At 35.4% G+C, this 27,564-nt stretch overlaps 1 protein-coding gene across 1 annotated transcript in view; it reads left to right on the top strand.

Moving 5' to 3' along the window:
* Positions 1-27,564, top strand: part of TACR3 (tachykinin receptor 3) — a 73,073-nt gene that overhangs the window by 34,664 nt on the left and 10,845 nt on the right. The window contains exons 2-3 of the mRNA XM_032400931.1: positions 38-226; positions 2,674-2,824. Coding sequence (XP_032256822.1) covers positions 38-226; positions 2,674-2,824 — 340 coding nt within the window. The remainder of the gene's footprint in view (positions 1-37; positions 227-2,673; positions 2,825-27,564) is intronic.

The following is a 27,564-nucleotide window of genomic DNA, read 5'->3' as shown; positions in this document are numbered from 1 at the left end:
GAGATACAACAGAATGGTTTTGTTTGTTTTTATATAGGTATATGGCCATTATTGATCCCTTGAAACCCAGACTGTCTGCCACAGCAACCAAGATCGTCATTGGAAGTATTTGGATTCTAGCATTCCTACTTGCCTTCCCTCAGTGTCTTTACTCCAGAATTAAAGTCATGCCAGGCCGTACTCTTTGCTATGTGCAATGGCCAGAAGGTCCTAAACAACATTTCACGTAAGTTAATTCTCCATTGCAGTTTTCAATTCAATTTATTGAACACTTGGGAAACTACAGGTTGGGAGAAACAATTAAGCAAATAAGACATAAGCATTTCCTCCCAAGGGTTCACACATTACTTGGGAAAATAGACATATTAAAATATTATAATACATGGAGAGCCTGGCTGGCTCAGTTGGTAGAGCAACTCTTGATCTCAGGGTTGTGAGTTCGAGCCCCATATTGGGTGTAGAGATTACTTAAAACTAAAATCTTTTTTTAAAAAAAAAGGTTTAAAATACTGCAATATGATATGATCAATAAATTTTATAAGTTACAAAGGTTTCTAATAGGAAAAATTTGATGACATTTATATGGGGTAGAGCTAGAGAGTTTCCTGGAGAAAGTGATAAGATCCCTGGAGATGAAAGCATTACACAAACAAAAGCAGGGTTATTATTGATTGAGAAAAAAATGAGAAAAGAAGAACTGAAGCCCAAAGGTGTTGACTGCCCTTTTAAAATTCTGGCCAGGGAAAGGCAGTTCTAGTAGGCTCTTAGTTGTGTTCCTTTCTTTTAGCATTAAAAAAACATAAACACTAGGTTAGAATGGAAATACGAATTCTATATGACAGAATTTGATATTTCATATTTTGGACCCATCTTTTAAAAAGAAAAAAAAACATAACTGGGCAACTGTTTGCATTTTTTAAAGATTTATTTATTTGAGACAAAGAGAGAGAGAGACCGGGGGAGGGGCAGAGGGAGAGAGAGAGAGAGAATCCCAAGCAGACTCTGTCCTTCCAAACATGGGCTTGATCCCAGGACACTGAGATCGCGACCTGAGCCGAAGTCAAGAGTTGGCAGCTTAACTGACTGAGCCTCCCAGATGTCCCTGTTTGCATTTTTTATTGTGATCATTTAAATTTTAATTCAGTAAAATCTTATGTAGTGTCCTATTTTTCCCTTTAACAATAACAAGAATACAAATATAATGGTCATCTTTTAAAGCAGCTGTTTTATCAAACTGGTCTATACCCAATGTCCAGATTTTTTTTTTATTTTAAGTTTTTATTTTAATTCCAGTTAGTTAACATGCAGTGTAATGTTAGTTTCAACTGTACAATATAGTGGTTCAACAATTCCATGTAATACCCGGTGCTCATCACAAGTATACTCCTCAATCCCCATCACTTATTTAATCCATCCTTCCACCACCCTTCCCTCTGGTGACCATCAGTTTGTTCTCTATTGTTAACAGTGTTTCTTAATTTGTTTCTCTCTCTTTTTCTTTTCTTTGCTCATTTGTTTTGTTTCTTAAATTCCACATATGATTGTAATCATATGGTATTTGTCTTTCTCTGACTGCCCAGAGTCCAGATTTTTAAATAAAAATATTAAGAAGTATTTATTGAAGGAAAAGAAGGCAGTGGTTATTAAACCGAGTACTGTTATTCTATCTGATATTAATAAATCTTAGCTGTATAACAAAATAAAAGTAACCATGATAATAAAATTAAATTATTTGTTGACTGAATTGCTTCCCACTGACGGTAATTCAATATTTAATAAGCCATCAGGAAACGGGAAGGCAAGGAGATTTAAGATTCTCTTTACAAAGAAACAGATACTGAGAAGACTAGTGTTCCAAGTTCTTTAATTACTTTAAAGCCTTCCTAAGACAGTGGAAATTACGCAAAACTTCTACAAATTCTAATTGTGTGGTTATATTATCAGTTGCCCTCCTATTCCTCCCCAACTGCATCCTTATAATTTTGATTGAAAGCTATGAAGTCCTAGAATTTAGTTTGCTAAATAGTATCATGACACTGGTGTGACTAAAACATCTGAATATTATTTACCAAATTAATAATGCTATCAGATGTGTCATGATGTTGGAAAAATGCATGTAAATGTCATTACCTGATTTTCTTAAATTACAGTCATATAGCTTGTGGATCCAAAGTGGCTTAGAGTATCTAGTTACATTTTTTATTCAGATAGAAAACAATTTATTTCAAATATGACTGTTGTTGCAGAGATATATAGAATAATTTTACATATGAGAAAATATCTGTCAGTTGATTCGTTTATTCTGTCTTATCTCTTTCTCTCTGATGATAAATTTAATTAGATTAACTGAACAATTACCAAGCAGAGAAATGGCATTCATCCTGAATCTCTGGGCAGGAAGAACATGGATAGTTTAAATCAGGACTGCAATGCAGCTATAGTTTTTGCATATGAATCAGAGATTGACAAAGATCAACTGGTAGCATTTGGATACCTGTAGTAGACAATAACATGATATCTTGATGGATTTGGGAAATGAGGACTTGGAGAAAATGTGGAAATAATCTTTGGAATTTTCAATTATTATTTAAAAGGGAATGAATTCAAAGTTCCACATATTGCATCTCGATATGCTCTTCAGCATGTGGTTTTTTTTTTTTTCATTTCTTGCAGTTACCATATTATTGTCATTATACTGGTGTACTGCTTCCCATTGCTCGTCATGGGTGTCACATACACCATTGTTGGAATTACTCTCTGGGGAGGAGAGATCCCAGGAGATACCTGTGACAAGTATCATGAGCAGCTAAAGGCTAAAAGAAAGGTACTGTTCCATTATCATTTTACCTAGCATTTGTGTTAGTGGCCCATCAGAGAGGGGAAAACCTAGTCATGGCATTTTAATATAACACGATTGGATGCTTTACTCTTATTTTTTTTGTCTTGTTTTCATTCTTTCTATCAATTTTTTCTTTTAATTTCTTTATGTCTTCTATAAGCACTGTCTATGTACAGTATCAGTCTGGAATACAATCAGTTTCTTATAGCAGGACTTGCACTACCTTTTGCAGAGTGTTCTCAATTACTCCATCTGAAACTTCTGAAATTTCACTTGAAGTTCCAGTGATTATATTTCTGCGGCTATAGCTACCTTTGTCCTTTATTGAACCGAATGCCTCTGATGTCCTCTAATCTTCCAGCAGCTTCTTTTATCCCAGGAATCTCTCCTAGTAGGTGCTATAATTTCCAAATATCCATCTACCCATCCTTCTCCCCCTACACATGCCTCCCCTACTCCCCCAGCCCCATCTGGTTTCTAGCCAGCCATCATGTAAGCCTGATTAAAAGATGCGAGCTGCACTAATGCTCTTCTATGACTTACTGGGTGGCAAGAAAAAGCTTATTTTTGAACAATTCACATGAAACAAAAAGCCTCTAAAAATTATTATATTGACATTTTATTAGGATTTTTTTAATGAAGATTTTTTTTCTACCATCCTGTGACTCAAGTGAGATTTTTAAAAAATTTGTGGAGTTGAAAAGAATCCTAGAGTCATCAATTCCATCTTCCTCTCTCCAGTCAATGTGTTCCTAATACAAATCAGAGAGGTTTTCCCGAAGATGAAAGAGTCATACTGATTATGCCAATTATTATTTATTCCATTTACTATTCATTTATTTATTTATTTATTTGAGAGAGAGAGAGAGAGAGAATGAGAGAGAGAGAGCATGAGAGGGGGGAGGGTCAGAGGGAGAAGCAGACTCCCCGCTGAGCAGGGAGCCCTATGTGGGACTCGATCCCGGGACTCCAGGATCATGACCTGAGCCGAAGGCAGTCGCCTTACCAACTGAGCCACCCAGGTGACCACGATTCATTTATTTATGTAGAACTACTAATTATTACATGGACACTTCCCTTAAAAAAAACACTCAACAATTTAAAAACCACTTACCTACAAATTCTCACTTAACAAAGATCAATCAGTTTTAAAATCTAATGTAGCAAATTGATTCCATTTTAGTACTGTTATGTTTTTCCTGTTATCATTAAATAATGGCAGATAAGATTTATGTTCAGTTCACATTTTATCATGGTCTCTAGTATTTGAAAACAAAAAGTAGCATGAACTTCTGCACATTAATTTAGTCATTTCAGCCTATAATATGGATAAAGTTATAGATTTATTTCTCTTTCAAAGAAACTTACCTTAAAAATGAAGTGCACAATTAAACTATGCCTTTAGCACAAAACAACAACAACAACAAAAAACCTAAATCTAGAAGAACAACAATAACACACATCTTAAATGAACAGTTTCTCTTTCTACTTTGTAGTTTCAGCTCATTTTCCAACATCTTGCTCATATTGCAGAATACTTTTGAGAGTAATATTTTTTTAGCTATGTTTTAGGGGTCATCACATTAAGTAACTGATAGCTATTTCAGAATAATGTCTGTGTCTATAGTACCCACTTAGTTTCCCATCTTTTATTTCTTTCTTTTGGTTTAGGCATCTCTTTTTTTTTAACATTTTTTTTTCTTGTTCACTCCTAAACAAATTAAAATAAGCCCAGTAATTGTTGATGATTGTTCTCTTTTTCTCATATTCATGTAATATTGTCTAGCAAGAAATGAAAAGTTAATGTGAGTGTTCCGTTTTATTTTTTGTTTGAGTCCCAGAGGGAAGAAAAGCAAGAGGGAATATTTTTGTTTTTGCCCTTCTATAACTGATGAGAACAAGGCATAAATATTTACTTTTTATTTCATTACTCTACAATTTCAAAGTATAAATACCAGTTCAAACTGAGAGAGTGACCCTTCTAGAACATTTCAAAAAAGTAAGACATTTAAGAGTTCCAGTCCGTATTTCTGTCATATTGTGTTCTGGGCTAAAATAAGACAAAATGATATCCATGACATGGACTTCTCATAATAAATCACCTTGCCCTTGGATTTCTTTCGCAGGCATGTATTTGAATGATCATCGGTATCTCAGAAGTAACACTCATTTTGTCTAAAATTTTTAAATTTCAAAATAGAGCTGGCTTTTCTCTTAATTTCTTTATTTGTACCTAAAATTAAAATATTGTCTGATATGGTCTGGGATACAGTTACTTATCTAGTAATCATATGTTTTTTATATTTTAATATGACAACTTAGTTTAAAGATGTAAATCCTACTCTGGATGAGCACTTTAATTATATGCTATCATTTAAAGAATACATCCTTGATAATACAGACTGGACTTCAGAGATTAAATAAGAGGGCATCAGTTATTGGGCGCCTGGGTGGCTCAGTTGGTTAAGCGACTGCCTTCGGCTCAGGTCATGATCCTGGAGTCCCGGGATCGAGTCCCACATCGGGCTCCCTGCTCAGCAGGGAGTCTGCTTCTCCCTCTGACCCTCCTCCCTCTCATGCTCTCTGTCTCTCATTCTCTCTCTCGCAAATAAATAAAATCTTAAAAAAAAAAAAAAGAGGGCATCAGTTATGACAGTACAAATTCATGATGACTGTGGGGAAAGAAAAAACTCCATAAACAACTCTGAGTCAGCCTCCTAGTAATAAGAGAGTAGTGGAGCCCCCAAAAACACATGAACAAGAATAAATGAAATTTAGGCAAGTCACTGAGATCTCAGCCACCACTGAGAAGCATTACTTCCATTTCTCTTTCTCCCACAATCTGCAAGAATTATGCTCAATTTAAAATATTATACATTAAATTCTCTGAAGAACAGCCAGTAAAATAAATTGCTATGTCTAAGCCATAATGAATTTAGCAACCTAAAAATTAAACTAATATGAAACTTTCAGATAATTAAGGATTAACTTCCCCACTCAATCTTTACATATGACCTGCCTAAGTATATATATAGTTTGAAAATAATACCAGTAGTTCTAGCCAGCACCAGGTAAAAAAAAACAAAACTAAACTAAATTATTAGTCTTGAGAAATAAGTTAATACCTCTAGAAATATTTCCTCATCATTAAAATTGGAGTGTTGAAACTGAAAATCAGTATTAAAATTCGATGGCTCTAAACAGCTCACTAAACTCTAGGAGGTAATAGGTAGGATTGTCTGACATTTGAGTCACATATATAGAACCAGTCTTCCAAAAATATGTTAGCAATCACATTAATAAACTCTTATGTAAGTGTATTTTACAACTTCACAGCACTTTGTTTACCTCATAGCACAATCAGGTATCCTTAATTTATAGTAAATGTGCTAGATTTTAAAATATTGTATGTTATATACCCATTGGCTTTCAATATAAGTCTATTTAAATATGCATATTGAAATAATAATGTACCTTTAATGTAATAAAGTGGTTAACTTAAGAATCCAGGCACTTTAAATAAGATTATCTTCAAATAGTAGCAAAATATAAAGTTTCAATTATATCACAGAATCCCCAGAGTCTTAGCTCTCACTGGTTCTATTTTTTTTTTTTTTTTTTGGTAGTAATTGGTTAATATTCTTGCCAAAGCTCTCCTTCAGGAAATGTGCATTATTTTGTACACTGCTATAATATTCAAATTGAAAATTGAAATTATAATATTTTTATAAATTTTTAAGAGAATGCTTTTCTAACATTATCCTGTTTGCTGAGCTTGTTATACTAATGCTTACATTCCAGTGTAAGAATAATTTAGTGTCCAGAAGAAAAAGCTGATCCTGTTTATTCTACTTACTGGTGGATATAGTCACAGATTTTGGCTACCTGTGGTTGAAACGCTATGCATGAAAGCAATCTACTTGAAGTCATAACAATTATATGACAAAATTTGAAACTGTATCTCTTTATGTTGGCATATAAAAAGTCAGATTTTAAATATCTAGTGGTCAACTCACAGGCTGATTTTAAAATACATTTGCAGTTTAAAAAATGTATTCTAGAATGACAGATCTGATCAGAACCTAAAATTTCATGAATCCCTTGCTTACTGCTATTATGGATTAAAATCAAATGCAGTATAAGGAAGAAATGAGTACGGGGTGCTAACATCTCATATTTAGGATGTTTTGGTAAAAAAAAAAAAAATCAAGTATGTTCTTTGATGTTTTTTCAGTCCTGTCAAATATTGTTCCATTTCCTTAAGTATCTAGAAATAAGAAAACTATAGATACTGTCTCAGAAGCCATTGTAATGCTTGTTTGAGTTAGGATCTTATCTACAACTAAATCTACACAGCTACAATTTGAAAGCTACACTTTGGAAACAGAGAAGAGTTGCTATCCATCTCTCCCACTTAGTATTCTCATATACTGACTACTTTCTTGGCAATGTGGGTGAAAAAAAAGTAGTGACATTCTCCTATAAATAATATTAAATTCTTGGCGATGACAAAATATATCCCAAAATATATGTGTGAGTCTGCTGACATCTTGGAGTAACTATGTAGAACATAAATTCCAGAAGACCAGTGATAAGCAAGATGGAAAGAAAATAAATTATGTTTATTAATAGGTATATGAGTTGGACATAAAACATAGCTTAATACTTTAAATAATTATAATTATTAAATTCATCTATCAGAAAAATAAATGGTGGCTAGATAGAGAATGAAAACAATGGTAAGAACTGTATCAGATCAACTTTAACTCATTCATCAAAGGTGATATATTAAAAGTTCCTATTGTAGAAATACCACTGACAAAGTTTGTCTGATATCAGAAAAAAAATTGCTATCTTGTAATATTCTTATAAACCAGATAAAGAAAAATGGCCTTGTTGCAAATCATATTAGTATTGATTGAATTTGGACACTCCATGTGTGCTGATGAAAAGAATGATGTCAGTCTAAACAGAGGCTTTGAGGGGCATGCCACAGAGCTCTATCCTCAGTACTACCTCATTCAAAACTGATCAATAACAAGAATATCAACTCTGTGGCCATGATAAATAAATCTACGTATAGAGACAGAATCTTAGATGACTGAATTAAGATCTAGGAAGGCCTAGAACACAGTGCCATGTGCATGATAGGTTGTGCACGCTGTATGGTCTTGATCCATTGACTGACCAGAAAGGGTGGGGTCTTGGATGTCAATGATCTCTATTCTTTTTTTTTTTTATTTAAAGATATTTATTTATTTAGACAGCAGGGGGAGGAACAGAAGGAGATAGAGAATCTCAAGCAGACTCCATGCTGAGTGCAGAGCCCGACCTGGGGCTCGTTCTCATGACCCTGAGATCATGACTTGAGCTGAAACCAAGAGTTAGGTGCTTAACCAACTGAGCCACCAGATGCCCCACCAACTGATCTCTATTCTAGTTACTGTCCTATCAGTGTGATCTTAGACACATCTCTTTAACTTTCAGAGTCCCTGTTTACTTAAGACTGTGGAGGCTTGAGAAAGGACCTTTTGTATTAAAATTCGGTGGTTCTAATGCCCAGCATCATGCCTTTTACAAAGCAGGCACTTAGTTCCTGTTGATATTTCCCTCTTCTTGAGCCATTTTCTACCTTTTTCAATATGGAGAACATAAAACTGAATGCAGAACTCATGCCCAAACATTTATATCTGACCCTCACTTTACTCCTTTTAATAAATCAATGATTTGTATTTAAGATGGCTGTAGATTTTATCAAGACTTACAGTTGAGATAAATTACATTAAAGATAAAATCCATTTCCAAGCGGCCTAGAGTTGTTTTTTTTTTCTATGCATTAACTTAACAAAAAATATAAATGGAAAATTTCCTGTGACTACATTTAACCAAAGTAACAACAACAGCTCAACCACAAGGGGAGAAAGAGTTACTTTCAATGTTTCAGATTTAGCCTATAAGCCTCTTAGTCTTGGAAAATATCCATTAAAGCAAGGTGAATCAATAATTCGATAGCACATTTCCTTTTCTGTGTTTTAATATTTACATCACATTTTATGCTATTAATGTGATTTTTTTTCCCTAGCAATTGTCTTCCTTTAGCTACCCAGCTGTAGCAAATAACGTAACACAGCATGTGCATATTTTTCTAAAAGAGAGCTCACTGTGCAATGTCAGCAGTGGAAGGCGTTCAGATTAATTGGGAATCTGCTGAAATGCTGGCTTTGTGAATAAACTAGAAGTTTTGTGTCTGACTCTTTCCCCATAACCAGTTGTTCTATCTTTATGTACTTCACTTTGTTGCAGTAAAAAAAAAACTTGATATTATCTATATGATTTAGACTTCAAATGCTAATACATTATGTAAATGTACAAGCAAGTATATAATTCAGTGTGATTTTCCTATCTTTGTGTCCCTTCCTCATTTCTGTGTCTCCATGACACATTTCCACTTATTTCCATGCATCTTTCCCCAATAATTTGGCATAATAATATTATTATAAATATTGTTAATCATAAAACCATATATCCCTTTTAAAATCTCTATATTTTAAGAAATACATATCTTCTCATGTCTTCTTTCCTTTAAAATGTATACATTTTAGGTATAGGTATACATATATATATATATATATATAAACCTAAAGTTTATACAGGTATAAAACCAATATTTTAGTAGTAGATTTTCTAGGGAAATGAAAATAAAGAACTATAAAATATCTTTTTTAAGTTTTTGTCATGTATCACAAAATATCTCCCCCACAAAGAAAAATAAATATTGTAAGCACTTTTATATAGAAGTTCATGATAATTTATCAACTATTTTTCATTCATATATTTTGAGAACGGTTTGTGTTTTGGCTGATGAATCAATGAGCATCATTAGAACATATCTCCTTTTTTTATTTTGAAAATTATATAAATACTTTATTCCATCAGGATATGATGAAAATTTATATGAATTGGGTCTTTAAAAACCTTGATGTCTTCAAGGAAAAGAACTAAGATCAAAACAAGTCAAAAAATACCTGAAATTTATGATAGATAGGAATAATATTACCACGAAATACTTCTAATTGAAATAGTGAAGCTTAAAGAAACTAATAGCTGCTCTGTCTCATTAACTTCTACCCCACCGGGGACTACAACCCACAATTAGGAGTGCCTCCTACACCTGAGCTTTGCATTGACTGCAGATGCCACTTAGTTGCAATCTTCTCCCCGCTCTCTATGGGTGGCAGTGGATGGCAATCATTTTGAAAAACCTAGAAAAGTTTCTGTGTATTTCTTTCCGGTTTTCCAGAGGTACTCAAGAAGAGGAGGGGTTTACTCCTTTTTGAAAAGATAGCACTTGTGGAGGAAATGTCTGCAGCCCTTCAGTGCTTGGCAATTACTTGAAAAGATTTCTCCATGGATTACCCATTAATAGTTTTCATTCTGCAATCAGAGGTGCAGAGAAGATTGGGACCAGGTTCAGAAATCGTGGAATTCTCACAGGAAAATTAAGCTTAGCAGATGAAATCTATAACAAGTGCTACAAAATCAATATGCAGGAATCTGTTGCATTTCTATACACTGATAACAAACTATCAGAAAGAGAAATAAACAAAACAATCCCATTTACAACTGCATCAAAAAGAAGAAAATACCAGGAATAAATTTAACCAAGGAGGTGAAAGGCCTGTACCCTGAAACATTGATGAGAGAAATTGAAGACAACATAAATAAATGGAAAGATACTCCATGCTCATGTATTGGAAGAATTAATATGTTAAAATGCCCATACTACCCAAAGCAACCTACAGATTCAATGCAATTCCTATCAAAATTCCAACAGTACTTTTTACAGAAAAAGAACAAACAATCCTAAAATGTGTATGGAACCACACATACACACACACACACACACACACACACACACACACAAAACCCAAATAGCCAAAGCAATCTTGAGAAAGAAAAACATAGCTGGAAGGATCATACTTCTGATTTCAAACTATATTACAAAGCTATAGTAATTAAAACAGTATGGTATTAGCATAAAAAACAGACACATCAATCAATGGACCAGAAATGACAGCCTAGAAATAAACTTACATATTATTTTACAAGAAAGGAGCCAAGAATATAAAATGAGAAAAGGACAGCCTGTTCAATAAACGATGTTGGGAAAACTAGACAGCTATATAGGAAAGAATGAAACTGGACCACTGTCTTAAAATTCTCAATACTTCAGGACACACAAACACACAATGCACACACAAGAATGGTATCAATTATTATAGGTTTTACAAAATCACCATATGGATAGATGAGATTGAATCAAACTCTTCTACTGGTTTTTGTGTGTTTGTTATTTAAAACTTAGATCTATCTGAAGTTTATATAAGTTGTAGAATGAGAAAACAGTTTTATTTTCTAGATGCTCTTCTGTTGTACCTGCCATTATTTACTGCATAAGCCATCTTTTCCAACACTAACTTAAAATGTCACAATTATCATATCCTAAATTCTTAAATGTGTTTGAGACCCAGGAGACTTTCTATTCTCTTCTGTCTGGCTGTTCGTGCATTATCACCATATAGGTTAAATTAATGAAACTTAATGTATTTTAGTATCTGACAGGGTGACTCTCCACTCCATTTATCTTTTTTCTTTCCAGAATTTTCCTAGCTATTCTTACATGTTTATTTTTACATAAAAATGTTATAAAATCATTTTGTCTAGTTAAAAATGATTTTTGATTTTGAAATTAGATAACATTTATTAACTTTGAGAGAACTGGACCATAAATATTTAGTAAGGGAAAAAATGGAATGGGTTGATGAATGGCTAAACCAATGGTATTCTTTTACATTACTTGAGACAATTGAATGTAATGACTGGGAACAGAGACTCTTAGTGTGCCAAGTTCAAATGTTGATTCTGGCACCTATCTTGGGCTATATAACCTATCTGAGCCTCAGAGAGGTTACAACCCTAATAAAATGAAGGAAAAATAATAATAATGCATATACATGTGACTGTATAGAGATTAAATGAGGCAATGAATGTTAAGTACTCCAAAGAGTGGCTAGCACATAGAACTGTTCTCAGTAAATGGTACTTGTTAATGCCAGTACTTTACGGTGAATATATATGCCAGTATTGTAGAGATCAGAAAGCATCATGTGATAGCAAAGTAAAGAGGTATAAAATTGGCCATTTATCTTTTTAAATATATTGACCTACATTGTGTTTGTGTGTGCTCTTAATCCCCTTCACTTATTTCATCCATCCCCCTACCCACCTACACTGACTTCCCTTCCACATATATATTACTTAATTCTCACAATATCTATGTGACTTTTTCTTGCTTTACAGAAAAATGAAACTGAGTCTCAAACTTATAAAATTAATAGGTGGCAGAGCTTGGACTTGAATCCTGGACAGAAGTTTTTAAGGCTGTGTTCTTTTAGAGAACTACTTAGTTCAAATAACCAGTTTTCAGGATGGTACTTTATGTCTGAGTATTATTTGTATTATACAAGGTGCATTTTTTTTAAAGATTTTATTTATTTATCTGACAGAGAGAGACACAGCGAGAGAGGGAACACAAGCAGGGGGAGTGGGAGAGGGAGAAGCAGGCTTCCCGCGGAGCAGGGAGCCCGATGCAGGGCTCGATCCCAGGACTCTGGGATCATGACCTGAGCTGAAGGCAGACGTTTAACGGACTGAGCCACCCAGGCGCCCCTACAAGGGACATTCTTATATACTGTCTGTACTGAGCTTCATAATTTCCCTGAGGAAGTATGCCTGTTGGAAGGTGTTTTCTTTCACTAACAAACTGAAGCTCCTGGAAGGTGAAAGTGTCCCAAACTTACACAGCTGGTAATTGTATACGTGGAGTCCATTCAGTACTATGGAATGCAAGATGACCATTTCTTCCGTTATATTCAACTGCAAAGAATTGGCAGCTACCTTTAGCCAGTCTTTTGTGCATTAAAAATTTCTTCCTGGTCATTCCATTACACATCCTGATTTACTCTAGACTAGTGCTGTCCAATAGAAATTTCTGCAATGATGGAAATGTTCTGTATCTCGACCGTCCAGTGGGATAGTCATTAGCCACATGCACCCAATGAATGAACACCAAGTACAGCCATGATAACAAGAAATGAAAATTAATTTACTTTATTTTATTAATGTACATTGAAATTTAAATGCCACATCTGGGTAGTGACTACCATATTCTTATCAGTGCTACTCTAAAAAGGCATAAAAACAATAAACCAACTAGTTATTTTACAACTAATGTTTACTCTCATTTACTGTGATAATGTAGTAAGAATTGGAGAAAATTAAAAATTCTACCACGAGGTTCATAAAAAACTAAGATTCCTTTACTTTAACATTTTGCTCGTAGAATTCTGGTATTTGAAATATTTTTTCTCTATTCTTGATTCTTATTATGTGTTATCTGTATTTTAACTATATTGTGTCACATATATACACTTATTTTGGCTACTAAGTTTCTTGAGCCATAAGTAAAGATTTCTTTGTAAGAAAAGGGCCATCATGACTTCCTTACATTTCTGACATCATGCCTAACACAAATACATGTAACATATTTGTACAGTGTTAATGGGGAAAAAACAAAACAAAACATGAACTGTGGAGTCCGATAGGCTGGTTTGATTCCTGGATTATTGGCTACTGGTTCTCTCACCCTTAATCTCTCACCCTCCATTTCTCATTTATAAAATACCAAAATACTATTTCTTTTCTTGAAACTTTTTGATGAGGGCTAATCAAGATAATGTATGTATTAAAGTGTCTGGTACCTAATGCTCATAAATATGCAATTCTAGTCTACACTTACTTTCATCTATTCATGAGACAAAAATAAACCTAATTATGATCACTAATAAAAATAATGCTTATGATAGCTTTATAAAAGCAACAGCATTTATTATTCTTGTTATGTGCCAGACACTTGATTTAGGTGCTTTAAATAGATGAGCCAATTGAATTCTGACAACCACATGAGGAAAGTACTATTATTATTTCATTTTACGGATGAAGAAGCAGTCAATAGATGGGGTAAGGAATTGCCTAGTCTACTGAATGATAAAGTCAGGATTTGAACCCAGCAAATCTGATTCTAGAGAATGTGTTCCTTTTTTTTAAGATTTATTGATTTATTTTAGAGAGAGGGTGCACGCGCGCATGGGGGGGAGAGGCAGAGGAAGAGAGAGAATCTCAAGCAGACTCCCCTGCTGAGTGAAGAGTCTGATGCAGGGCTTGATCTCAGGACGCTGAGATCATGACCTGAGCCAAAGTCAAGAGTCAGATGCTTACCCGACTGAGCCACCCAGGCACCCCTAGAGAACATGTTCTTAACCTCTCTATTATACTGATCATTTCCATACTTTGCTCCAAGTATGCGGGGGGGGGGGGGGGAGTAAATAAGATAAAAGAATTCTTCACTTATTTTTCAATTTATTTAATTACCAGTAATACAATTGAATTATATTATTGTATTATTTATTGACATATTCTGAATTAAAAGGCTTTTGAAGATTAAACTAACCAAAATACATAACATTGTTTTTAAAGAATAATTATTTCCCAGTACTAGCAGTCAACTTAAAATTTATTTCCAGTATCAGCAATCAACTTAAAAATTAATTGTTAGGAAACAATCCATCAGTAAACTAAGACTGCATGTATTTACCAAACTGAAGAGGCGTCTATTTTAGATATGCAAAAATGTGCACTAAAAATGTGTTACTGATCATTAAAAATTGTAAGTCAGCTCAATATATAGTATTATTTTGTTTTTTGTTCAGATCAATTTTTAACGTTCTAAAGCTCCTTTTAATACCTAAGAAATAAAACAACAAGCCCCCCCAACAAACTGCCCTTAGTTACTATAACATCCTAAAGCATACTGATATTAATTAATGGTTTTGCAGTAACTAAAGCAATTTCACAATAATTACACTGCCATTGCCAAATATCAGTAGACAGGTATAAATACAACTGTTTCTTATATTTGGAGAAAATCTAGATTTGTAAAGCCAAATAAGCACAACATTTTGTGTGTGCCAGACAGCAAGATGAAAAGAGAGGGATTAAGGGAAGGAAAGAAAACTAGGAAGGAGAGTGATACACATGATCTGTAACAAAAAAGATGAAAGGTTTTATAACACAGTGGAAGGAAAACTGGGATTCAGGACAGCTGAGTGCTGGTATATTTCAGCATTCTCTTGTTTGAATCACCACTTTTCTCTGGGCTCATTGTCTTATTTGTAAAATGAGAAGATTGAGATATATCATCTCTAAGTTCTCTTCCAACTATAAATATCCATGATTGAGATTCATGAATTATTTATTCAACATCGAGTGTATACTAGGCATTGTGCACAAGTGATTTTATTTAACCTTACAAAATCCTATAAAAGAGGCTATATTTCAGGTCAGAAATATTAGTGGCCCAAGCTCACTGGAAATTTTCTAATGGGTTCTGTGCAGTTGATTTTGCTTACACACCAAAGTGTTTCCTCCTATCTCTGACCTCACTCAAGCAACCAAAGTCACACATATTATATTAATGTCTGCAAGTGATGTATCAGGCAGGAATACAGATGGGAAGACCCACACTTAAGGTCGGTTCAGCATGGAGTCCCCTCCACTCAAAAATAAAATTTATTCTTCTAATTTGTAACACTTCAGTCCCTACATTTTTTTCTCTCTGATCTCAGCCACCCCTCCACCTCCACCTCCTACCCCCAGCCCTATCTAGTTGAGGGGAAGAAAAATTATGTGCTTTGACATATGCTTAGACAAGTGTTTCATAGGAACACTAATGGGACAGAAAACAGGAAGGAAAATCGCAGGAAACATTAATACTTAGAGTATCAACTTATGCTTATAGTGTAAGGCGGTGTTGTTTATATGCAGTAGTTCTGTGTCCATTACTTATATAAATATGTATTCATATAAAATATACATAATGTTTTTCTATGCACTGCAGCAGTGCACTAGATGATGAGGTAAGGAAGCAATAATGGAGTCTGAAACTAGCTCAGAATCTATGATGAAAAAATTTTCCAATTCCATAACCCTTATGACACACAATCTCGACATTATTTTAGAATTTACGCTCACAATAATGCTCCAGGATAGATAGGAAAGGTTTCATCTTACTTTAGAGATACATAAGCAAGAGAGTCAACATTAGAGAAGGTAAAGGTGAAATAGAAAGAGATCAATGTGAAAAACTTAAAATAATCATCAGAGTTTGGTGACTGATTAGATATGAAGACTGAGAGAGAGGAAATTAAAAGTTCTATTTAAAGACTCAATTGCTGAGAAAATTGAGATGCTTGTGACAAGAAATTTGCCTGTGAGCAAATCCAGCAATTTGGAGTGAAGATGAGTTCACTTTTAGAAGAACCCAGCGAGGTGGAAATGGTCCACATGCAACTGGAGGTGTGTTCCAGCAGAGGGAACGCTTACTCGTGCTAGGGAAGATGACAGCTCATATTACAACTGCAGAAAATGTCTCACACTTCTGTAATCTAACACCACAAGTTTCAATCTATCTATTCTGTACTGTGATTAGAAATTTTCATAAGAAGAACATTCTACCCCACCCTCTGAAGGACATAATAATTGTGAATATAGGTGCACCACCTACTGAGTATCAGGAACACAAATTCCTCTACTCATGTCCTCTGCTCATGTCCCTTCCTTCCTCCCATTCTCCACACCATCAACCTCCCGAAGCCCAAGTCAGAGGAGCAGAGAAAAATTCTTTTGCCAGAACTACCTGCTTCTATTTATATTTATTTCATTATTTCTATTTTTTCTTATTTCCAATTCTGTTAAAAAAGATCTTTCAACCCATGCAGAAATTTCCATTGATAGAATCGTTCCTCTTTACTAGAGGTAACCAGTTAATAATAGGTTAGTAAAATATTCTTTGAAACAGATGAATGGCTAACTGACCATTTATGCAGCTATTCTTGTGCTCTCAAAAGTAAGAGAGTGAATATCACCTGTCTTCTTCTATTCCTATTTAATTTTGCATCATCATCATACAGCCTGTTTTAATAATAATGTGTAGTCTTCTGCTTGTGAAGTCACCTGATGTGACTTGGTAAAAGTCAAAATCATGAAAGGGGGGAACAAGTTCTGGAATTTAGACTTCCTGAGTTCTACCCTGGAACTCTGCTCCTTGTCCCGACACACACAGGAAAGATTTTAGTCTAAATCTGTGGAATAAAGTGAATGTCTTCAGGACTATATTAAAATCCTCAGCACTAGAAATGAAGTCTACTGATCTATTGCTGAATGAGTTAAACTGCTCTTGAAAAGTTTCCACATTTCATTAAATAAAAATATTTCTTAGCCCTGCCACAAGTAAAATAATATATGGGACTTTCCCTATTGTATAGATGCGTGATACAGTATTCCAGTAAGCTAAAAAGTCTAGCCAGTAAAAGGAGTTTATATGCATGCATATAATATTCATTATACAATTCCAAATTCCTTTAACACCAAACTATGCTGAAAAAAAAAAAGCCTCCTTTCTTTCATAAAGGAGAAAAATACTTCAGTGTTATGCAGGACTAACTTTATCAATATCAAACATAAATTGCCTGACCATGTACAATAATTAACAGACAGTTTCAGCTAACAGAATGATGGATAGCAGAGGGTATACTCTTAGGCTTACGTATTGCCTGTCCCCATAGCAGGTTTGCCATCCTAGCAAACATTTCCACAAACCTCCCATTCCGCCCATGCCCTCAGCTGGTAACGTTAGTCGCGAAGCTTTTTCTAAAAAGAAAACTGCCTTCCAAAAACCCAAAGAATACATGAAGAACAGCCTTTCTTTCTTAGTGTCCTTTTGGTTGACAACTAGGACACAGGAGTTGACAGAATCAAGGGCTCTCTCCGCTGGAGGTAACCAGTAAGAGATACCAGATTAAATTAGCCATTTCAGCCCCAGGAGCAGCTATGTGAACGGCACATGTATCAGCTTTACTGTGGATCTATCTAGGTCAGGTGACAGAATACAAATATCAGTTATATTTCATAACACCTGCCACAGGTGATTTAGAAGTGGTAAGGGGATGTGAGGAAGAAAGGTGGAAAGAAAATGTATGAGTTTGTTAGAGAAGCCATAGCAAACAACCACAGACTAAGGGACTTAAAAACAGAAATTTATTTTCCCGAAGTTCTGGAGGCTTAGAAGATCAAGGGCTCGGAGCACCTGGGTGGCTCAGTCGTTAAGCGTCTGCCTTCGGCTCAGGTCATGATCCCGGGGTCCTGGGATGGAGCCCCGCATCAGGCTCCCTGATTGGCTGGAAGCCTGCTTCTCCCTCTCCCACTCCCCCTGCTTGTGTTCCTTCTCTCGCTTTGTCTCTCTCTGTCAAATAAATAAATAATCTTAAAAAAAAAAAAATAGAAGATCAAGGGGTCATCAGGGTTGGTTTCTTTAAGGTCTCTTTCCCTGGCTTGTAGATGACCATCTTCCTCCAGTGTCTTCATGTGACTTCCCTCTGTATATAAGGGCACCAGTCATATTAAATTAGGGTCCATCCATAGGACCTTCACTGTACCTTATTTAGCTTTTTAAAGGCCCTGTTTCCAAATACAGTCCTACTCGGGGGTACTGGGGGTTAGAATTTTAACATATGAATTTGAGAGGGGGACACAACTCAGCCCATAACAAAGATGTCATTCCTAATTTTTAGAAAGGAACCCTCTGATTAAGTCACTTCAGGGTTCTGGCTGCTTGCTGTCACCAAGGAGTATTTCTGCTCTGTTATGAAGAGGCAAATCCTTAACAAGGGAGAGAGAGTGCACTAAATGAGGGCTAGGGTAGTGCTCCTCTCCACTTCATTCCAACAGGCTTATCTTCAGCTGAAAGAAAATTGAAACCATTTTTCTGTTTGTTTGACTTGAACGTTTTATTCTTTTTCATCCCTAGTTGGCAGTTTGCTTGTGAGAGCCCTTTGCACTTCACCGTTCTCCTCCAGTCCTCTTTTTTCATTCCTGCCCTCAAAGAAACTGTTCCTTTTGAAACGATTTCACCTTCCCATCATTATGTAATCTCTGCAGTCCTGTTAAAGTGCCTGGCATGATGCCCGAGGCCCCCAGCACAGCGCTCTGTGAGTGACTCTTACTCCCCGCATGTTTAATGACAGCCCGTTCCCAGGACTCTCCGTATTCATTTATCATTCGTTATGTGACCTGGTTTTTAACTCACTTCATACATATCACTTTTTTCATATGTCCTGAATGAAAAATGTAAACTCTCTCGAGGACTTTGTAGATTAGTCGAAAGAGAGAATTTGCCTCTCAAAACATAAAACTCCTTTAGCATGTCTTCTCAAGTCAACAACCAGGTAATTATGTCAGTCTCTTTCCCTCTTCACCTTCTCCCTCCCCACCTTTCCTTCCTGCAGCCCCTCCTTGATCCATTTCTCTGTTCCACAAAGACCCTGCACCCACAACTTTCAAGGACAAATTTAGTACTGTTCCTAGAGTTCCAACTATAGTACTGTTCCGATAATTCAAATAGTTCCAAACTTGCAAATTCTCATCTATATCCATTACCCTTCTCAGCAAACAATATATCCTCCCTATACTCGATTTCTCTCTCTTTTCCATGTCAGGAGAGTATTACAAATTGAAAAATAATGTTGTTGTTGTTGTTGTCGACATTGTTGTTTTCTGTCACACTATGTTGACAGACCCTTTATGTATGTGATTCTAATTATTTGCTCTAAGTCTTTTTCAGGTGTCTTTGTGCTCCTGTTTTTATTTTATTTCATTTCTGAAAAGATTTCAGAGAGACTTTCCTCTCCTACTTTGCTTAGGTGGTCAATCCTAAAGGACTATGATTCTCGGTACTTCTATATGCTTTCCTCAGTGTATTTCCAAATTTATGTATTTTTCAAATCATTTATATTCCTTCCAAACCTATCTTTAATCTGTTTTTATTTGGAAATATTTAGAACTGGAGAAATAATACATTGTGAATTCTTCTTACATTTTCATTCTTAGGTATTATCCTCAGATTATTTCTGCCTCATTATTTCATCATTCTCCAACATGATCTGGCAGCATTATACAAATCTCTGAAATAGGAATTTCTAAAGCCTTTTGCCACAGGCATCTAAGCCCAGATGAGAAGAATGGTTTTCACTGACACCTTAAAGGAACACATACATGCTTCACATATTAAATCTGTAAAGGAAAAGATCATCTTAAAAGAACTGAAAACAATGGATAGAATAGTAGTTGCATACCAAAAAGGAATTCAGTATTAATTAGAATAAACAACAGGTCCTTCAGCGTTATCCATGCTGATTAAAAGGCAGAAGATCAAGTATGAGATAATAATTTCCTTTATATTAACAGTGCCTCACCGGAAATTGAAAACGCATGACTGATGGCCATAAGCTCATATACCACATTAATCCAGCTTGAACATCACAGACCAGTTTATTTTAAAACAAGGCTTCATGGAGAACTAGAAGACACTACTTCATTCACTTGACTGAGAAAACAAACCAGGTCTCCATCATCACAACCCCAGTCTAACTTCTAGCCAGGAGATTTCATGGGACATCTCATAGAACATTTCATTACCAGACCAGGGATTTTACTAGCAAGGACTCTGTACAGAGAGCTCTAACTCCAGGGCTGGGAGACAATTAATAAATCAACTTGCATTTACTTGGGGATCACCTGTAATACGTTGAGTGGGAGACCACAGACCTTACAACTCGGTTTCTGTTGTTCTCCTATCTTCCTATAAGACATCTTAGAATTTAGGCAGCTTTGAGAAAATGATTCATATGTGAAGATTTTTACCCACACCTTCCTCAAGTCCCATGGCCCAAAAGGGAAGCATGGTCAGGAATGTTTTGCTATAGTGATTTCATTTTTTAATACATATATGACATACAAATGGCTGTTCTATTATATTCTGTGATGACAAACCAAAAAAATATTTTGCCGTAAGCAAAAGGAACTATTTTCCAGCACATGAAATTGTTAATATTTTTTAAACTTTTGTAGGAAAGTCACAGAATCCATGTCTTTGGGTGATTGAACAACATAGATCAGATTCTCATCTCTCTGAAATGTGTTGCTTCACACATAATCATTCTTTTCTCATCCAGCTACAGTACCAAGTTATATTAGTTGGCTGGGAAAAAAAAAAAAAAAGCTTCTAGTTGTTTTTTTAGCTTCTAGTTTTGTTTATATTAATTTTAAGGAGAAAAGGATGAATCTATTTTGAATCCTTTTTCTAAAACAGTCGTAGTAGGTATATTCCAATTTGAGGACAAGTAGATCCAGCAAATGACCTTACAGCATTCCCATTGATTTCTGTCCTCCAATTCATTCTGATTCAAACTTCACTACGCATTTATTTTAATTCTGGGAAGTGTGGTTCCTTAAAGCTGGTGAATGCCCTTCCCCAGTGGCCTTAACAATGGTTGTCACTCCTGGGTCTTCTTGCTCCATGCAACTGAGTTCCATGACTCCACAGCAACCCATCTGTTCTGCAGGACAGAACTATATATAGTTACATAATATATTAATGTTTCTTATATTGGAAACATCTTTATAATACATCCTGCCCTTTATCTTTGATTGTACCTTTTGTGCTGTGTAGTGACCCACAAACTGGTACTAATGTTTCACTTCATATTCTTTAATATCCCACCTTGGAGTTTCCTCTAACACAAGTCATTAATTTCTGACATTACTGATCTGAGTCCATATAATTTAATTTTCTAAATCACTTCCAATTTTCCTGACACATTATGGGGAAGAAGAATTTGCTGTTTTAAAATATATTTCTGGAATCGTTAGAGCAGAGGATATCAGTCTTTCCCAGAAATTACTCATGCATCTAAAGGAGTAGATAGATAGGTTTTCTTTTTTCTCAGATGAACTTCACAAGCCAATTGAGATCTTAAAAACTAATAGAAAAAATCCTGAGATTGTAAGCCTTGGATTAATTTTATGCTCTACATATTACAATTAAAAATTAAATGGCCATGACAGTCTAAGTGTTCTTTAACTTTTTAAAAACTTTTCTGGTCTTTTTATTGTTCAATTAATATTTTATTAACTAAGTTTCACATTGCTAATTTTCCAGTGGTAAAGCTAAAAGAAATATCAAAAACAAAACATTTATTATTCTTTTTCTTCCTGGTAATATAATAGTTTTCTTACATAGGAAAGTTTTTTAAGGAATACCTGTTATCCTGTTGTTTTATAGAAATATGCCATGTTGGAGAAATGACAAAGCCACTCTAAGTATATAATAATTGGCCTTGTTGTTTTTTTTTGTTTTGTTTTGTTTTTGTTTTGTTTTTTAATTTTATTTATTTATTTGAGACAGAGAGAATGAGAGAGAGAGAGCACATGAGAGAGGTGAGGGTCATAGGGAGAAGCAGGCTCCCTGCCGAGCAGGGAGCCCGATGCGGGACTCGATCCAGGGACTCCAGGATCATGACCTGAGCCGAAGGCAGTCGCTTAACCAACTGAGCCACCCAGGCGCCCGGCCTTGTTGTTTTTTTATTCTGTAATGGAAAACGTGGATTTGATGTTACTTCTACTTTCTATTACCCTCTGTCTCACTATCTCTGTCTCTATCATTCACAATCACAGACACACACATTCACACAAAGATAGTAGGACTATGATTGAAAAAGAGCCATTCTTAAAATTCCTATTGTCTGCACAATTTCTGTTACAAAATTTGACAAAATTTCTTGGCTTTCTAGTACTCAATTTGCATTTTACCCATTGTCCCCCAGCCTGCCACCATAGTCTTTCTTTGCCTTTACAAAAGGCATGTTTGCAATCAATTTACATGGTACCAACAATTTAAAATTTGCTTATAAATTAGTCAGATTGGGGAATGAAGTGAAAATGAATATCTCAGGATGCCCAGAGTATCTGATGAGCCTGGCATCCACACTTCCATTTAATCTTCACAGTCCCTACGTGAAAAGTGTTCTTGTCTTCTCTTCACTAATAACACTATTGATATGAAGAAAGATGAAGTAATTTTCCTAAGGTCACGTAGCTGTTTGTGAACAGGCTTAGATTTAAATCAAAGTCTTAGAATCTAGTGCTCTTGACACTGCAGTACATTGCCGTGCAATGAAGCCTTCAAGTCTTCTAACTATTCCAGAGAGTGTATGCTTAAAAACACACCACTGGGCAGCCATGTGATGAGCCATTACAATTTTTTTTTGCCTCAACACTAAATAGAACCGAGTTAATAATGCCTTAAAATATCAGGGAAAGAATTCCTCTCAACAACTCTTTAAAAAAGTTGTGTGTCTCTCCAAATTTGGACATCATTCTTCCTAGGCCGAACAGTGAATCACAGTATATTAATATAAATATTAAAACTAATATCAAAAGAAAAACATTACTTTCTAGAAAGCACAATAGATAATTGGCAACTCAAAGGAAAAGTCTAGGAAATAAAGGAACTAAACACATCCTAAAATGAGCACTTGAAAATATATTATCCTACATTTATCATTGCTAAGGACAAATTGTGTCCCCCCAAAATTCAGATTTTTGGAGCTCTAAACCCTAATATGATTGTATTTGAAGGTAGGGCCTATAGGGAGATAATTAGGGTTAAATGGGGTCATATGGATAGGGCCCTGGTCTAATAGGAACAATGTTCTTATAAGAAGAGACACCAGAGAGCTCACTCTCTCTCTTTGTGAGCACACAAAGAAGAGGTCCTGTGAGCACACAGTAAGATGGTGACTGACTACAAACCAGGAAGTGGACCCTCACCAGAAACTGACCATGCTGGCACCCTGATCTTAGACTTCCAGGCTTCAGAACTGTGAGAAAATAAATGTCTGTTATTTAAGCCATCTAGTCTATGATATTTTGTTATAGCTGTCTGAGCTAAGACAGATATTATTTTATTATTAGCTATTAAAATATAATAGTAGCTTTGGGAGTTTTCCCCAATAAGATGCTTAAAAGCATTATTTGAAATAATCTTCCTGCCAATCCTATGTAAGGTTAGTCTCATTTCACATTTGAGAAAGCCTAGAGTTCTACCTTCTCGTCTACAACTTGCTAATTCGCCTGAGTGAAGCAGCAACTGAGATAGGACAGTGGGCCAAGCTCAGAGGGGTGTGTGAAGCCCAGGGGTGCTGCAACCCAGGAAACAAAGGCCCAGGGTTTTACGCATCAACCTCACCATTCCTGAGACTGTGAGAATGCTAATGTTCCCACTAGGTCCACGTGGGGCAGACAGCTTTTTACATCCTCCAAGAACACACAAGCAGATTTGCTGCTTGAAGAGAACACTTTCAGTTTATCTTTATAAGCAAGGATGAACAGGGCCTGGAGTTGGACAAAAGAAATAAAAGCAGGGGCCCCTGGCTGACTCAGTCAGTAGAGCATGCAAATCTTGATCTCAAGGTTGTGAGTTCAAGCCTCATGTTGGCTGTAGAGATTACTTTAATTTTTTTTTAAATCTTTAAAAAAAAAAAGAGGGCGCCTGGGTGGCTTAGTCGTTAAGCGTCTGCCTTAGGCTCAGGGGGATCGAGCCCCACTTCGGGCTCCCTGCTCAGCAGGAAGCCTGCTTCTCCCTCTCCCACTCCCCCTGCTTGTGTTCCCTCTCTCGCTGTCTCTCTCTCTCTCTGTCAAATAAATAAATAAAATATTTAAAAAAAATAAAGAAATAAAAAGAAAAAAGAAAGAAAGAAAGAAAAGCAAACCTCAGGGAACCCAGCTGCTAGAAACAAGACAAAGAAGCAGAGCACCTAGAATAAGCTGTACTTCATGAACTAAAACACAAAAGATAAGATCACTTAATTATGGTAGAAAAATTATGAGACTAAATACATGATTTTTAAATGTAAAACTCCAGTAGTTAAAAAGATGTCACCATTGCGAAGTGAAGAAATATATCAAAACACAAATATACAAAATGCTTAAGGATCATGAGGGAACAAGTAACAGAAGTTTAGAGGAGGAGTCTAGGTTAGCGATATGAATTCATTCACTTGAAAAACGAAGAACTCACTGTATAGAAGAATGTTTTATTTACCTTTATGTCCAGAATCAGCCTTTTCTACTTCTTGACAACACTCCTTGTTAGAAAAGAAATGCATGTCTAGTTAACTGTAACTGAAACACAGTAGGGCACCTCCAATATGTACCAAGTGCATCAGTTAGAGCGAGGTAACACACAGAATACATGTAGCGCAGTCCTTTGCATAGAACAGGTCCTCAACAAATTTTAGTTTCCCTTCAACTTATTTGTCCTTTACTTTTTGAAGTATTTATTTATTTATTATCCTCTTTCTTATATTTATATTCTTATATTCTTATAAAACCAAATGCACCTACATGTTAGTACCGCATTCTGAGTTAATTTCTTACAATAAAAAGTCATTTCTTTCTTTATACCATTGCTGCTATTAAGAGAAGAAAGTACAAGCTTTTAGAATATATATCTTGACTTATATTTGCCTTAGGGTGTAAATAAATCTATACTGACACAGGATCACACTCTACAAAAAGAAGTTTGTGTGTGGAAATAGTTTCTGTAGCCACCATTGAAATAAAGGACAATGTACAACACAGACATGTATCTAACCTGCCTTTTATTCTTCTGTCTGTACATCCTCTAGGTTTCAGCTTAAATAGTGCTTCCTCAAACAGACCTTCCATTGTATTCTACAAATCTACGAGTGATTATCTTTATCTATAGAATTTACCATAATTTGTAATTTCGTATGTTTTCTATACTTATTATTTAACAAATGTCTCCTTGAGAGGATATAAATGCTATGAAAATAGATAACATTTTTTCTTTTTTAATTTAGCACTGTATCTCTAGAGTCTGGAGCCTTGGTTTCTTTAGAAAAATGGCATTATTGTAAAACAGTTGTTACATAAGTGTAAAATAAATTAAGTATGCAATAATAATTGACTTCCTTCTTAAGCCTAAGCCATCACATGGTTCAAATATTCTTTTCAAACTTTGTGCTAAACACAAAAGTCAATGGCAATAATAATTATCTTAATTTAGATATAAGATATTTAAATATATTTTTGTTTTATTCACTTAAATAATATTTTTGAAACAGAATCAGACCTATAAATATACAGAACAAACTGATGGTTGCCAGAGGGGAAGAGGGTAGGGGTTTGGACAAAATGGTTGAAGGGGAGTGGGAGATACAGGCTTCCAGTTATGGCCTGAATAAGTCATGGAAATAAAAGTCACAGCATAAGGGAGTAGGGGGAGAAGGAAAAAAAGAAAAAGAAATTCTGCCTTCCTAATTCAAAAATGCATATTTTTTAAATTTTATTATGTGCATGATAGGGCAAAACACTGGTAAGACAAAGATAAATGATGCTTCTTGCAATTAAAGTGTTCATAAAATGAGTGAGAAAATTCAATACCTTCAGTCAACAGTAATTTATTCAATGTCAAGAACTATGCTAGGTTCTGGAGACACAAAAACGAATAATGCATATGCCCATATTTGGAAGGAAACAGAAACATGCTTGACTATAACATGTATCTGTGTTACAAGATGTAAGCATGATTTGCTAAATCTCATTAGGAATTATCTAACAATACCTGCAGTAAGAAATGAGGGAAGCTACTGAGAGAGGTGAACTTGAGGTGACCTCCCGAAAGATGCATAGAGAATTTTGCAGGGAAAGATATCAGATCGGGGCATTCCAGAGTGATAAGCATGTGCGAATCACATAGGTTTATTTCAAGGTAACTACAAATCAGGACAATAACATTATTTATAATCCACGCCTTATCAGATTGTCATATATCATAGAGAAAAATATTAATATTCAGTGGCTGATCTTATTTTCTACCAAATTTAGTGTAGTAAAACATATTTTTAAGTATTCTAGATTTATGCTGTTTCAAAAAGCAATTAAGGTATACACACCTTTAAGACAAAAAGCCAACTGCAAAAGTACTTTAAGACACTGGCTTACTTAATATTTCAGACCGCAGTATATTAATAACAGTGTATTTTTTAAAGGACAAGTTATGTCAACATAGAGCAAGACATAAAATCTCTTGGTCGGGCAAATGATGTCAGCCTAGCCTTTCTCACCTGGCCAGGCACACTCCCGAGATACCAGATCTCCCCCAGCAACTCGGGGAACAGAAAAGGAAGAGCTGACGCCATGCCATGTTGCCAGCAGGCTGGCAGCTGATTGCAGCTGTTGGCTCTTTCGCACTCACTTCCCCACGAAGGTAATTGAGGCAGAAATTCTCTTCGCTCACTCCCCTTTTGTGAATGTCAAAGGATCTTAAATCCCAACAGTAACTATTTATTTGGGACTAAAGTAATCCTTTTCCGCAGACCTGCTTTATGGCTACTAGATAAAAAGAATATAGGAGATTGTCAAGAATTTATGCTTCTTGTCCATCTGTCTTTAAAAATGTTCAACATAAATGAAGTCTGTGGAAGTAAGTGAGCCCATAAAATATCTGAAGTTCTGAGTCCCTATTTCATAGTTTCAATGCAGATAAATCTGCCCATATTCCCATAGCAATAGATAAACCAGATTCCAACTTTAAGTTCCCAGCCCACTCCACCATTCCAACTTCTTTTCTCACTCTTTGATCTTCCAGCTTTAGGAAAAGATCCCATCTTACATGAAGCTCAAATGGG

The sequence above is a fragment of the Phoca vitulina genome, unplaced genomic scaffold (genome assembly GCF_004348235.1).
Source record: "Phoca vitulina isolate PV1807 unplaced genomic scaffold, GSC_HSeal_1.0 scaffold3, whole genome shotgun sequence".
NCBI lineage: Eukaryota > Metazoa > Chordata > Mammalia > Carnivora > Phocidae > Phoca > Phoca vitulina.
Note: the sequence above shows the minus strand (reverse complement) of the source record. Positions and strands in the feature narration are given on the sequence as shown.